The sequence below is a fragment of the Corapipo altera genome, unplaced genomic scaffold (assembly GCF_003945725.1).
Source record: "Corapipo altera isolate COAL_440 unplaced genomic scaffold, ASM394572v1 2, whole genome shotgun sequence".
Classification (NCBI taxonomy): Eukaryota; Metazoa; Chordata; class Aves; order Passeriformes; family Pipridae; genus Corapipo; species Corapipo altera.
In genome coordinates, this window is record NW_020884890.1 from 11,498,512 (window position 1) to 11,514,112 (window position 15,601).

General features: G+C 35.9%; 1 protein-coding gene across 7 annotated transcripts in view; it reads right to left on the reverse strand.

The window, feature by feature from the left end:
• The window catches only part of CEP162 (centrosomal protein 162), a 46,279-nt gene that overhangs the window by 12,737 nt on the left and 17,941 nt on the right, over positions 1-15,601 (reverse strand). For all 7 annotated transcript variants that reach the window (XM_027644768.1, XM_027644766.1, XM_027644767.1 and 4 more), the window contains 15 exons: positions 15,355-15,385; positions 14,846-14,965; positions 13,961-14,152; positions 13,715-13,796; positions 12,598-12,862; positions 11,258-11,516; positions 9,368-9,501; positions 8,332-8,559; positions 7,557-7,694; positions 6,551-6,663; positions 5,668-5,773; positions 4,000-4,126; positions 2,950-3,113; positions 1,499-1,603; positions 218-442 (listed from right to left, as the gene is read on the reverse strand). In XM_027644768.1, coding sequence (XP_027500569.1) covers positions 218-442; positions 1,499-1,603; positions 2,950-3,113; positions 4,000-4,126; positions 5,668-5,773; positions 6,551-6,663; positions 7,557-7,694; positions 8,332-8,559; positions 9,368-9,501; positions 11,258-11,516; positions 12,598-12,862; positions 13,715-13,796; positions 13,961-14,152; positions 14,846-14,965; positions 15,355-15,385 — 2,289 coding nt within the window. The remainder of the gene's footprint in view (positions 1-217; positions 443-1,498; positions 1,604-2,949; positions 3,114-3,999; positions 4,127-5,667; positions 5,774-6,550; positions 6,664-7,556; positions 7,695-8,331; positions 8,560-9,367; positions 9,502-11,257; positions 11,517-12,597; positions 12,863-13,714; positions 13,797-13,960; positions 14,153-14,845; positions 14,966-15,354; positions 15,386-15,601) is intronic.

A 15,601-nucleotide genomic window follows, 5' to 3' on the forward strand; every position in this document is an offset into this window, starting at 1 on the left:
CGTGTCCTCTCAGTCTCCATACTACCCTAATGACTTCAATGCTATTTTTATCTTAGATGCTGATGGTACTGAAATTCTGGTTATAAATTCTTTGAATATTTTTGTTTTCCCTTGAATGTCTCTGCCTTCAGTTTTAACCACTGCCCTGTGTTAGACCCCCGTTACCTTGTGACTGTTACTTGCAAAGTGGACTATTCTACAAGGCTCCAACTTTTACCTTTATTTTTTGAAATCGTTGTTCCATGGCACGGAGACTTTTCTTAGCTTCATCATCTTTACCTTCAAGTTCTGTTTCTAATTTCTTTATTCTTCTCTCCAAAAATTCAACTGTGTTTGTTTTAGCTGAAAGATCATTTGTTTTCTCAGCAGCAGCAGCAGCATAAATCAAAGCAGGTAAAGAATTTGGATACCTTCTTTTTAGAATTCCTTCCATTTCTCTGATCTATCAATTAGAAAATTAAGTCAGAAGTCAAAAAGAATAAAGTTCTAAAGAAAAGTGAACAGAAGTAAGTGACAGAATGTTAACAAATTTCATCCATGTTGGCTGGGTGAAAAAAGAAAATTAGAGATTAATATATTGAGAATTATTTTACATTCTTTATATTTATGCTATTGTTTATAGAAAAGTAAGACTCATCATCTCTTACTGATTGACATGCATAATCTTAAAACAAAATATTGCTCTAGTCTTTAGAGTGCCTAATGTCAGAAGTACTAAGAAAGTAAATAAAAGAGCTTTCAGTTGAATATGGCTCTTAATGCTGTGAATATGTTTGCTTTTTTCTGGATTTGCATTCACATTGTACTTTTTCAACTGTTACAGAGATACTTCATAGCAGTATTATTTTCCCAATAACAGATTATATGCCTTTTATTTTGGAGTCTGCAATAAAGTAAGACTAACACCTTGCATACAAGATTAATAACACACCCCTCTCTTATATATGGATAAGATATTCTTTGCATTAAAATTCTGCAGAGGCTCTTTCCCATGAATCCCACATCCCTAACTAATGCAGCTGCCACCTCTTAAAACTCAGGAAGACCCACTTCCACCTGACACTTTCTCAGTTGAAACATGGATTTTAAGGTCTCCACTCCCCTAGTTTTCATGAATCTTGTAGGAATCCAATCCTACTCTTGAATCAACTTGTTTGAAATTGGTCATAATGTTAAGGGATTACTGAACATGGACAGAGGGAGTCTTAGATGATAAATAGCAAGTTTTGGCTTTTGCCCTGTTGCCCCTTTCCAAGAAATTCTAAACAGTATTTTAAAGGATTTTAAAAGGGATATCAGGTTGTTAGAAGATAGTAGCAAGAAGAGGTCTTTCTAAGTAAATAATTGCAGCTTTTTGTGTTTATGAGTGTTCAATAACACAAGTTACCTTATCATAGGACTTCATGTAATGTTTTATCCTATGAAAGCACTGGTAAGTGTTTTAAGAGACCTTATCTAAAATAAAGGTTAAATGAAACAGAGTTATATTATTGCATACCTGTCGCTCAAGATCCTGAATTCTTTTAGCATCTGCTGCTCTGTCTTGCAAACGTTTCTTCTGTTGCACACACTGATTTCCTGCTTCAGCTCTCAGCTTCTCAACCTATTCAATTTATGAGAAGATAAATTGCAATATATATTCAGAGACATTGTTCTACAGTACAAAAGCATTTCAAACATGCACAATATAATGGAAGTATTCTGCCACTTAAAAACTGGTAACAGTAATTTCTGTACTAACTCATTCTTCAGGTTCTTAATTAAGTGACAGCGGAAACTAGCTAGGGAAATCAGCTCTGGGGCATTCTTGTCTTCATACCAGTAGAACTGTTTCTTTCTCTCATACTTTCAGTGTGTTGGCTTGGTTAATAAGCTATAATATAAAGTACTACAGTGCACTCCATGAATTCAGGGTGAGCTTATGAGACAGTTCATGATTTCCAAGGCTATGCTCTGTGATGAGATACAGAAACAGCCAAAAGGCAACATTATGCTGTGCCTAAATAAATGCTGACTCCCAGAATCAGGGGAAGGAACTGTAAAACTAATGCTCCTGCACTCAAATGAAGTCTGGCCATGAAGTCTCAAAGTTATAATCTATAACTGAATTTCCTACCCTTATCAGCCACTATGATCTCAGCAATATTACATCCTGAATATTTGGAATTATTCCTATCTTGATTTCTCTCCCACACTGGCAATATTAGCATAAGTAATGCTTTTATGCCAGCATAGTTTAACTAATTTGACTGTGTCTATGAAGTCAAAGCTCTTCTCTGTTTTTAGGCACTGGTCCCTCCTGGAGAAAATGCAAATAAAAATATTTTTTTTCACAGTAGTGATATGCTGATCAAAGTTTGGTACAGTGGTGTTTAAGGGATCTCCTTTCCTGGTTGCTCCTTCAGAAGCACCTCCTTTCATCTGTGATCTCTCTAATAAAACATCATGAAAAAATTCCAAGATCAGTTATATATTTTATCACTGGTAAAATTCTTTATTTCTGTGAATCCTAAGTCCAATGTACTGACAGGTCAGCAACGCAAATCTCAGCAGTATTCAAGATTCATGTATTAGTTTTGTTTATATTTTGAGTGTTTTGGCTTTTTCTTTCCTACTATAGGAACCAGAGATTTTTTCTAAGAAAGAATTTAGAACTAGTACTTGCGAGAAAAAAATAAGAGTTGCCATGGAGCAAAAGGAGAGAAAAAGAGAATGTCCCTAGTTCTTAATGTAATAATATACTTCTTTTCCTTAGGTCAAGAAATTTGCAGGTTTTAGGGAACCACATTACTTTTGTTTCCAGAAGCATCATCGAGATGTCCAATAAAACAAAACTAATACATGAAAAAAAAAGGGATTATTATGAAGGACAGAATTACATTATAATCATCACTAGTAAAAGAAACAGTTTCAAGTTCCAACTTCTTAGATAAAGCCAAATATTATCACCTCTAGTCTTAGTTTCTCAATTTCTTGTCTTGCATCTTTAAGACGGGCTGCATCTTTATCCAGAAGATCTTGATTTTCTGCATACCACTGAAGTCTTCTTTTTAAATGAGTAATTTCCTGTTTGTATGATTCTTCCATAACCTTAAATTCATAAGATTTATCACCTACAAGAATAAAACATCCTTAGAATTATTTTATTAGTAATTATGTATTGAAGGAGTAATTAGTCAACACTGTCCTCCTCAGCACACTTCACACATTTACTATTTTAACAATCCTGTTACTGCAGTAAAATTTTTAAACCAGATCCTAATTAGAATTTTAAAAGCAACTATATTTGAAAAAAATCCTTTTCTTTTCTCATACATAGTAGTACTCAATGGCTTACAGTTTTACCATGGAAACTATTTAAAACAGAATCTCAGGGGTATTCTTGATCAGACTCCAGTAAACAAATTTTCAGCCACAAGACGAATGACAACACAGAATATATTCTTAGATGTGTATTGATCATACTCCTCCATTTAGCAGATCATACTTTGAGAAGAGACATTGAGGTAAATATCTACTCTTAGCATTAGTGATGCCTGATATTGGAAATGAGAGAGTCCAGTTCCTGGCCCTTTCTCATTATTTCAAACTGGAAAAAGCTCTGATAAGAATGCTGAAAAAAGTCCCAAGACATAAACTATAGGTAAAAAAATGGGCAAGACCTAAACAGGAGACTAAGATGCAACATAGTGAATATTTTCTTTTGAACAGAGCTGTCATACAACTGGAATCTTCTGTTTTCCATGTCCAGGGAAAGATGGGCAAGAAATCAAACTTAATGGGCAACAACAAAGAGTTTGGTTCCATACAGGAAAAGACTTTCTAATAGAGTTCCAAAAGTATTGTAACATGTCCTTCACTGTATGCTTTTATTAGAAGTTTAGACAATATTTGGAAATGGTCTAGATGCCTTTCACTAAGTAATATTTTAATAACAAACAAGTTTGTGTTATATATGCAAAGTAGATAAAATTATTCAGCAAAATCAAAGTGCTTTACTTGATGCAGATGTAATCTGGATTTTTGCTAAGTCTCTCTCCTTCTTTGCTTGTACCAAGTCTACCTCAAGAGCTTGCTTATCTTGTTTGAGATGTCTTATCTCTTCTTGTAATTTAGTTTCTTCTTTCTGGATTTTAGAGAAAACAGTAACACAAGAAAAACTGAACACATGTCACACAAAGAAACCTGAGCATGCCTTTTCACCATGAAATGATTAAATCATAATCAGTTGTGTCCGACCACAGTAACCATAAGGTCTTCTAATTTTAGTATTATTCTCAGCCTTGCTATAGCAGAGCATGGGAAAACTTAAGTTAAACATTAAAAAACCCCCCAAACAGATTTTTTAAGTCTTACATAACTGTTGTAGAAGTAGAAAACCTCTGCCTTTTGAGAGGGTCAATAAAGAAAATGGCTTAACTTATTTCTAAGACTTAAGACTGTTGGTTAAATGAACAGAGGTATTGTCCAACAGTTCACCTCATTACATTCTATTTCTTGCCATTTTCTGCACACACTCTCTCTTCTGTTTGTCTACACATGATCACTAGCAAACTTCAAGACAAAATGGGATGAAAGGTCTCAGTGCCAGTGTCACATCTGGAGATGGAGCCTCTTGGTCCAAGGGATCCACAGGTACAGCAACCAGCAACTGGGGGGCTGAGATTTTGGGGCCAGCCAGTAAACAGACCGATATCTAGGACCAGTATGTGCATGTAATGTGTGTTACTGCTACTGAACTCCCATCCTGATCTGCTGAACAATATCAGGCTGCATGTGCTCCTCGTGTTTCCAACAGTATTATTTGTATTTCTGTGGTGCAAGCAAAGGTACTACTCTGTTATCTGTGTGCCTGACCACGTTAGTGTTGTCCGTGTGTCTCTCTCCATCTTTGGATCTTCTGTTCAGTCTCATTACAGGCTGGACCTAAGGAACAGGGAAGTGTAACAGCATCACCTCTGAGGTCACAACTAGAGTAGCCTCTCGTGCCTTAAGAGCTCAAAGCCAGCTTTGCCAGAGCAGGAATGTCTCCACTGGTCCTGCAACTCACAGGATCCAGAACATCTTTTCACTTGCTTAACCAGTTATTGTTTATAACAACAACAAACAACAACAAAAAATGGAAGAAGCAGATTTTAATTTTCTAGTCTATCAGAGGAAGTGTGTACTAGAACAGTCCCCCCACTTGCAGTAAGCAGAGCAATAGAAATTCCAGAAAACCTTTAATTTTAGCATGAAGCTTATGTAACATACTCCTTTCATAACCAGAAGCATCTGTAGGACTACAAAAAAAGTTACATGAGAGAATAACAAAAGATTCTTTTTACTCCAATGCTCTTCTCTAGAACTTACTTGGTACACAGCAAGGATAAGCAATCTTCTGGCTTTGTCTTATGCAGGAAAACTATAGAGGTTATATCACTAGTTTCTGCAAGCTCTCACAAGGTCTTTCAGAAATTCCAGTAAACATGGAAACACTGAACTTCTTTCAGTGAATCTGTGTCTTAGAGGATTACTTCTGAAAGTCTGTTTGATATTTTGATGTGTGGAAAATAATTAATGCTGTAGAAGAGTAGCATGCTCCACTACTTAATTTACATTATTAGTCTACAGTATGGATGGTCATGCAGGTTTTTTTAATGAAAGTAAGGCTTGGTATGTAACTACCTGTGCTGCTTGAAGCTCTGAAATCAATTCTGTGAAACTCCGATTGCTGGCTGGTTCAGAATCCTGTACAATTCGTGACTGGTTGTTAGTCTTCTCTATCTTTTCTCTAAACAGCAACAGCAAAAACAGTTATGCAGTGTGGTGACTCGGCATACTAACACTGGCATACTGAAAAACAAACACAACCCCCCCAAATGGTACCAAAAAGTCAGTCCGTACGGCTTCAAAAGAAAGAAAGAAAGAAGCAAACATGCACAACATTTTTATACAAAAAAATTCATCTATAAGGTGAAATCTTCTCACCTCACACAAACTTGTTTGCTGGGACAACACAAAGGAGGGAAACAAAAATCTACTCTGCATCAGTGGAACTCATCTGTGGGCCTCTCCAGAGCAAAGATTTGTAGATTAGGAGTACACATGATTGCTAGGTCATTTTTCCTCATTTTCCTCACAGGATGAAAATCTTACAGGACCTACAGTGCAGTGAATTGAATGGTTCCTCCACTACCAGGATCATTTGTGTCTCCTAATCTACTGTGTATCTTACAGCAGTATCAAAACATTTTGACACATCAGCAGAGTCATAATACCAGAACAAATATAGTGTATGTATCACACATTCTGATATATGAGTATGAATTTAAATATTCCCCAAGTGGGAGACTCTAGTCTTCCCACAGGTTTGCAACATCATCAAGAAAACTAAGAATTAAGTGCCAGTAATCAACATAAATAATTTCTCAAAAGAAGAAACAAACCACAAACCCAAGAAAAACTTGAAAATATGCACTTGACAGACTCTGGAATGGTTCTTCATATATAAAACAATAAATAGCTGAAAACTCCAGAGATTTTAGGTCAGATGTGTAAAAGGGCCTACCTTAGGTCTCTTAATTCAGACATTAAACACTGATTCTCCTTAAACATTCGTTCCTCATTTTTTTTGTTTTGGATTTGTAGATCTTTCATTTGTTTGTATAACCTCTCATTTTCCTAAGTTGAGACAGACAAAGGTAAAGAATGGTAATAAATTACTGTTTTCTCCAGTTCTAAAACAATTGTCTATGACTTGCATAGTTTGCCTACTGAAACAGTGGAAGCAAACACTAAATATTTCGTTACTAAGCTTCTAAAAGGGATATCTACTTTCATTATCTACAGTTTCGTCCAAACACGTGCTCACTCCGGAGGATCTAAGCCAGTTCCTCTCCAACGCTATCCCAACTATATTCTAAAAGCATATTCATGAGTGGATGCTGATAGATCAGAGCTCAGCCTGCCCATTCTCCAATCTCGTGGACACAAACCATCACCAATTTGGGATGCTCACAGCCATACTGGTAAGACTTTGTGTCTACACCAAGAAACTCTGTTGAGCACCAGCTGGAAGGTGGTTAAACTACCTACTGGATTTGCAAGCGTTCGAAAGGATTATTAAGCGTGCGTTGTCTATTCTACACTTGACTAAGTAATAAGAATCAGACACCTTAATAAAGTTACCCTGAAATCAGCTGCTCAGATTTTGAGAAAAACATCTTAAAAATAGAACTCTCTAGATTTCTAATATTGCTTAAAAATACTACTTTTCCTCTACATTTAGGGAAAAGAGCTTGTGGCTATCTATTGGCCATAAAGTATTTTCCCAGTTCTCAACTAACAAGTCAGTGATTTTTACAATGGATTTTTACACAGAACTGTGGAAAAACTGAGCCCAAACTAGACACACGTAAAATACTTTTTAAACGTGCAATATGTTTGCCCATCACACCCAAATTTCATCTACTTTTTAGATAGCAAGATAACTGTTTTCATGTAAAAGTAATAACCATTAAACGATTTGTTTCTGACACTGGCTAGAACACAGCTCAACATGCAGTGTGGCATACCTGTTGATAACCTTGAATAATGACCTCTTGGTCTTCAATTTCTTTTTGTATTTGTGCCAGTTTTTCTTGACTTACAGGAATTGTTGCTGTATGGTGGTTCCATCTCTTTTCTTGAGCCATCTCTTCCATGCTTCTTAACTTTCAGAAAGAAAAAGAACACACAAGCAACAAAAAATTTTTGTTAGTGATATGGAATTCTCTACAAGACTACATTTATAATATTAATAGTTCAATCTCTTCATTAAGGTATGGCAGCAGACCCACAAGCCACTCTTATAACTGGAGTTTTACAGAAGCATTACAAAACAGAAACAAGGTGTAAAACACTTGGAAAAGTTTAAGTTTTACACTCCCTCTTTTGTTCTCATGTATCTAGACAGGAGGGTATAGTGGAATAACTCTGGGAGTATTTCATACAGACAAAAAGACAACACTGGAAAATGCATCAAAAACTAAAAACAGTATCTCAAAATATAGTACTTATCTATAACAAGTCGTATCTGGTAATCTCTGTGAGAGTGAGATAAATATTTGCAAAAAACCTTGCTGTAGAACTCTCAAAATAGCAAAGGAACTGAGGATAATCTAGTTTATCTCTGAAGAAAAAAAAACAAGGCAATAAATATAACTGCAGGTATGCATTTATAAAGTAGCAGTGTCTGTGTAAATCTCGATTTTCTGCTCATGAACGACTCATGTAAAGTAACAGTAATTTAATTTTCAGAAGCAATGTTCCTCCTCTTCTATAGGGACAGGATACAAGCTGATAAAGTACCTTACTCTGAAGAACATAATTTTCCTGACCCAGATGAGAAAGTTCTTTTTCATGCTGTGTTTTCAATTCTACTATCTTTGTCTCCATTTCCTTCTCTTTTTGTGAAACCTTGCTGGACAGTTGTTGAATCAAATCTCGAGCTGTGTTCAGGTCCTCCTCTGCAGCTTGTACTCGTTTTAACAAATACAGTTCTCTGTCACAACTTTTGATAGGAGAAAATGATAACTCCTAGTGAAGAGAATTCAGGGAAATGTTACACTCAGCTGATTGTTTACCAGAACTCTGCTCAACAAGTTCACTTAACTTTTTTGTCTGGCTCTCAGCACCCACATAAAGCACTTGAAAAAAAACCCCAGAAAAAACCTCAAAACACAAACTCCCCAACATTCTAATGGCAAAACATCCTGCATTTACTTTACTGAGCTACTTTCTCATTTCCAAATTATATATGAGGAAAACAAATCAAAAAACCAACAAGAAAAATACCTTGCATATGAGGGCCACTACATTGCTACCAGAATTATTTTATTATGCATCTTAATTTTTGAAAAGCACTAATGCTTTAGGTATTCAATGAATAATCCGTTTTACACATTTGATAAGGGAGAATGAAACTCCATCAACGGTGCCAAAAATTCAGTCATCTTGGAGAAGTTAGAAGATAGTATTAAATATTTAATGCAATGCAAATAGGAAAAAACCCCAAACAGTAGTACTGTTTGACACTCATAACAGTATTTTAAGTAGAAGTTTTATTTAACCTTATTTTACCCCAAAATAGGAATTTTTAGAATTTAATAAACAACTTTAATTATATAGAACCACCCAAGCAACGGAATTATGCAAGCAATTGAAAAGCAGTATGATTATACTTGCGTATTTTAGAGGCAAAAACTGGTGTTTGGCAAATACTGAAATATTGAATAAAGACTTCCCTTTAGTCAATCTTTTGATAATCGGTAAAAGTCTTGACAAAATAGGCTTGCAAATGAAGCTGTACGTACCATAATTAGGAGCATCACTGGTTTTTACTTACATGCCTCTGATAATCCAGAGCCTGGTGTCCAAGACTATTAACAACTGATTGGCCAGACAAAACTCTGTTAATACTTCTCTCCAAAGTTGGTTCATTCGTTGCAGATCTGATTATCCTAGTAGCAAATAAGGCTTCTTCATTTAGGCAGAAAGTAAAATAGAACAAAATTAAATACAGAATTTAATGTCCTTTAAGAAAAAAATCTGTTCATGTGATCCACCCTGTAGGTATATAAATTAAGTATTCTACAACCTGAATTTTTAATTAAATATAAAAACTTGAGAGAAATGAGATACTATGGATAAACTGGAGTGGTTTTTTTTCTAAGTAAGGAATGACTCGTACTGATGACAAGATAAAATAAAACCAAATGGAATAACTGAAAAAAGTATCTGGATAATAAATACTTCATGAAACAAGGTTAACTTCTCTGCTTGAGAAGTGGCCAATTCTCTAAGTATACACAAACACAACATATTTCAAGCTATGGTGAAGATAAGGCACAGCAATTTTCAAAATGGACTTTGGAGTGCAGACAGCATACAAAGAAATGCAACATTTACTTTCTGCATCAAATAGCAACTTGAATGGAGTTAAAAATCAGGAAAGTTCACCCTAGAGTAACTAACATAAATGAAGTAGTTACTTCTCAGTTCTCTGAAATACAGATAGTAACTACAACTACCATTTCATTTCTGCCTATTAATTTAAGCAAAGAGCTCCTGCTTAGGAATGCTATACCTGAAAAAAAACAGACAATGATCCTTTTTCAAATTTAATACTTTTTACATCTCTCACACTATCCCCTCCCAAAGGTGCTCCCTTAGTGCACCTAATAATGAGGATTGTTTGATTCAATGCCATTCTCTTCTTAGCTACAGAGGCCCCTGCAAAATGCAGCCAAGTGAGATTAACTTCTGAAATCACCTGAAATTGCTATGGTGAATGGTTACAGCTAGAGAGGGAAGAGCATGTCTGAATGAGGCTAGTGGCCTCATTCTATGATTCTGTGATTTTCTTGGTACTCATCATTCACTTCACCAATTTCACCAGGATGTACAACCTTCTGCCCCCAGGGAATGACAGAACAATACACTGAGGACCTCAGTTTGACTGCTGCCACCGAAGCATCTCCCTAAGACAGGTAACACAATCCTAAGCTGCTTTTCCCAACACTATCTTCAGGGTTTTTAAAAGCATTGCATGCTCAAAATGCACTAAAACCTGGGTATCTGTAGAGTTACTTTCCCGTGCCTCAGAGATAGCAAACATCATCTGCAAAGATGCTAAGATGAATTATCTCATGAAACTCTTCAAACTTTATCCCAAAATAAAAAGGTTCGGACCTTTACTTGCAACTCAGTTTTCACAGGACTATATTGGTATTCTCCCTTCCATAGTGTTACAAGAGACATGAACAAAAAATAGGACTTTCTTTTTAGTATTTTCTTTGTGCTCTAGAATAGCAAAGATCAAAAGAATCTGAGAACAGAAATTTGGCTTCAAACGCAGAAGTTAGTGTGTCAGCAAATCTTTACTGTAATGAAAAATGCCACTTGTAGGTATTAATTTTTAAACATCAGTTTTTTCTATTGTTTTGGTCCTACTGGTGAATAGTAGAGAAGTTTCAAACATAGTGGTGGTATATGTGAGTGGAAATGAAACAAGACTACAATGCAAAGATTTATTTGAAAGTCTCTCTCCCAGCAACTTCACACTAATACAAAAAAAAAAAAAAAAAAATCAGTACTTACCTGCATCAGGGTTTAGATTTCTTCTACAACATTTGGAATTTGGATTTTTTTCCTTTTTTTTTTTTTTTTTAATGTGAAGCATGACCAGCAAAGATCTCTGTCTCTTAAAACTCAAGACTTCTTACCATAGAATTACCTTTAGATTTTGCTCTATCTGCAGGACTTTTGGCTTTCATACACGTCTTTCTGAAAGTTTCCTTTGGTGTTTTCTTCTCACTAACTGGAAAAGACTGTTTTGAGGGAGAACTGGGTTTCCCATAGCCAGAACTTCTAACCAGCCCATGAGGACCATATGAAGGTTTCTTTCTATGTAAGGGTGCTGGAGTTCTGATATTGTATGACATTGGTTTAGTTGATTCTGATCTTTCATTCTTCAAGGAACAAGACCGAAGAGCCTGTGATAGAACACATTTGTTTAAAACAAGCTTTAAGTTCTACTGTAATCTCAAGGTAGCCTTCACTAATAAAAAAACCATAGAATCATTTACCAAAACTACAGAACTGTAAGACAAAGGCTGATGGGAAGCATTATTTTTAACCAAATTAGCAGTATGTAAATTTGCAGAATTGCATTACTTCAGAAGTACACACAGGGCAAGTATTTTGTACTGACAGTTTAATTGTTTTGGGAAATTGTATTACATTACAGGATCTTTTGCTTAAAAAAGCAGGTAGGTCATGACTAAAGACAGTGAACACAGAAACCTGGCGATGAAGAGAGAAACAGTGGCAGGCAGAGGAACCCTGCTAAACTTGATCATCAAAAACAGAGCACACAGCTCCCAAGTCTGTTTGCCCTGGTGGGAAATCCATCAGGATAAATCAGTCGAACCTCTTTCCCTGCAATGCCTTGCAGACAGAAGAGGTGATTGTCTAAAGAAGTGTGAAGCTAATTTAGGGGATGCAAAGAGAAAAGAATTTGTGGATGCAGGGAATGTCTGAGAGGATTGTAAGAATGTGCAAAACTTGCAGAAAGTTTAGGGAAAGAACAAAAAATAGGTAAAGAAGCAAGTTTGGGAAATAGAGGGAAAAATCTGACAAAAAAAGCTGATGACATGACCAAGGTGTTGGTCAGTACACTTTTCTGACTGAGCTTGACACTGATCATTGCAGTCTCTCCTATATTCTTATTGAACTTTATTTATGTACATATGCTCCCTATTCTGAGCCTGTTGTGTGTTTATACATGCCCCTCCAATGTTCACATGATCAGACCCATTATTAGCTTAAGCTGGGAACACAGCACTGCAGCAGCCTTGCACATGTTAGGCTGGGACAGGAAGGATCTCACCAGTCCTGAAGTCCACTGGATTTGGCTATCTCTAACAAGAGCAATGGCAACATAAGAGTTTCAAGAAAAAGAGCAACAGTGTCTCATTTCTAAACATCAGAGCATAATCAAATGACACAAAGTCTAAAAATCTATACATTTAGAATTTACTTCCACAAAACAAAAATCTAGCTGATAATACTTACTTGTTTACTTTTGCTGCCTTGTGAAAGCAGAGAGTCTTGTACTACCTTTTCTCTTGGTATGCCAGGCTGTACTTCACTGGTCTGAGTTTCTTTCTCAGTCACCCTCTGAAAGTTATCATCATTCACACTTGTCTGTAGAAAGATGCTTTTTTCTCTGTTAAACTTCTCAACTAAGTTTGTCTCCCAAACTGTATCACTCTGGGGGTCTTCAAAGGGTGAGTGGCTGACAAGGTCATTTTCTGTGCTGCCTATCAGTTTCACAGGACTATAAAAGAAAGGAATAAAAGTCATATATAATAAGACTTTTGCCATTTGCTTTTTTATCACTCTGGAAAAAACAGGGTTTTTTTTTTTTTTTTAGGTACCAGCTGTAAAGACTGCCTGAACTTCAAGGAGCTACTAGGCTTCTTTTGAGAACAATCCTGCAGATTTAGTCATACAGATTTGCTCCCACACTGCGGAACAAGAGCCATTTCCCAGCAGTGACTGTTTTTGTGGAGGTACCAAACTTGACTACCAGATGAACACCTGTAAGCATGCAAACACTAATAAACCAATGAATGGTAATTTCTGCTGGGTGCAGCTCCACAACAAGTTCCCAAAACTTATTTGCTAAGTATAACTTGTATTTCTAACAGATCCAAGGCCTGTGCTTTCTGCTCTAGACACAACAGTTGCAGCAAATAAGGAGGAGGTATGGAGCATAGGTCAGTAAGAATCACAAAAGTAGGCAAAATAAGAGGATTTGATCTTAAGATTACGAAGGTTGGAGAGCTAGGATAGGATGTGGGCTGAAATACATGTATGGAGAAGGGTAAAGAGCAGAAGACTGGGAAAGCAGAGATCCTAGCTGTGAGAGTAAGGAACATTCCTCCAAATGATCTGGCAAACATCACTGCTTATCACTCAAGTAAGTTTGGGAATCCCTGGTCTAAACCTATTAACACTGTATATTCATTTTACAGTTCCCTACAAATGCCATAATGACAGTGCAAGACACAACAAAATTTCAGTACTTAATGAGGAAAAAAGACAGATGAGTTATTTAGTAAGCTGTTTTAAACAAACAGTGGGTTTACGTTACCACAATTCTTAAAATGCTTCTTGAAATAAATACCTTTCAGGCTCCACATCAAAACTTCTGATATTACATGAATGTCCTTTAATTGTTTTCATCAATTCTTCCACAGTAGGTAAATCTAATTAGTGATAAATATAAAATAAATACGAAGAAACTTAGGAATAATACTTGTTAAAAGGATTAAAACACTTAAAAATGTTTCATAAATGGAGTGTTAAAGATATTACTAGCTCACTCATTCTACATGCTTGTACAATACATGCCTTCCTTTCAGCTATTTACCTGAATCAACAGTTGACATGTTTTTTGAGTAGATGTCATTATTTTGTGAAATGCTTTGCCCTAAGCCTTCTGAAACTGCCATTGCAGAATTGTGCAATTTCTGCTCATCAGTGTCTCCCAAGGACTGATCAACATGATGATATGCTTGGTGTAACGCTTCGATGTCACTGGTGGTTTGTCCATAGGAAGCACCTGTAAAAATGCAGGCTCATAAGAGACACTACTGGATTTTCTGTTTTGGGGAACATCCCACTGGAACCTGTGTTTCAGTAACTAGCTTGGTCTATCGTAGTGAAAACAGTGATTTCAGTTACATAAAAAATCCCCTGAAAATCTCAATTTTACTATAAACAGTTGCCAAGTTAATCAGTACCTACTGAATAGTCCCATCTACAGTTTCCATGCCTCTCCACCATCCTCCCTCACATCAATATTTTATCAGTGCTAAAGCTAACAGTGTATGGGATATAACTATTTTAACAGATGCCATCAGAGCCATACTCTGGATGTAAGCGGCCTACACTGTTGTGCAAAGTTTGATAAGAGAATGTATTTAATAATTGTGTTCAATGCACTCAAAGAAGAATTTTAGCTATGATGAACAACCAAAGGAGATGCTACTTAAATACAAAACTGCAATGTCAAAAACTACTTTGCAATAATCAAGTGTAAAAAGGTATCTTTCTAGCAGAAACATGGCTTTTTCCTGAAATATGTCCTCCTGCTTTCAAGATTTGTTGCTAAAAGGGTTTCATGTTCCCCAATAACTTAAGAACAAATGAAGACATCAGTTACCTATTCTAAAAAAGTAAGGTTTTAGGGTTTGAGTTTTGTTGTGTGGTGGATTTTTTTCTTGTTTTTCCTTTTTTTTTAAACACCCCTTACCTGCATCATTCATTTCAATTCCACTGACTTCTTCAGGCTGATCATGTTCGCCTGGAGCTACATCTGATGTTTCAATGGCCTTCTGAAGTTCTGTTGAATCTTGTGAATCAAGTAACACCACTAAGAGCAAGAAGATAAATGTTTAAGAAAGCACAATTCTCCTATTTATACTCTGTCTGCACTGGAATTAGAAGTATACCAAAACTTATCTTGATGTCCTAAACATACAAGAAAATTCTATACAGATTATTCTAATGCCATTAATGGTAAACTGATGAACTCTGATTGCAAATCTGAGTTCTGACTAGATGTAATAAGTATAAAAATACATTGATGATCACTCTGAAGTGTCAACATGTAGACTATTTTTAATTACTTCAATCCAATGGATTTCCAGTACACGAACACAATAAAATCAGGTGAAAAATATCCAAATAGTAAAAATCAGGTAAGCAACTTTCAAAAAGTTGTATTTAGTCTTCTCCCACTGATCAAAGTTTATATTTTACCTTTAGCCAGCATGCCAGTATTTGCTTCTTCCTAACAAAAATAAAGAAAAAAACCTCTTAATATCAGGGTAAAAAAACTGGACAAAATTTAGAAGTTGTTTCAATACCTAAAATCAGCTTTTAGATCTCAGAACTAAGCAGTTCTTCATGCTCCAAGAATATGAACTTCTCTAAAACCCTTCTCGGGATGCCAAAAGGTTCCTGTACTCTATAAACCCTCTCACAAGCGAATAAGAATTAAATGCTA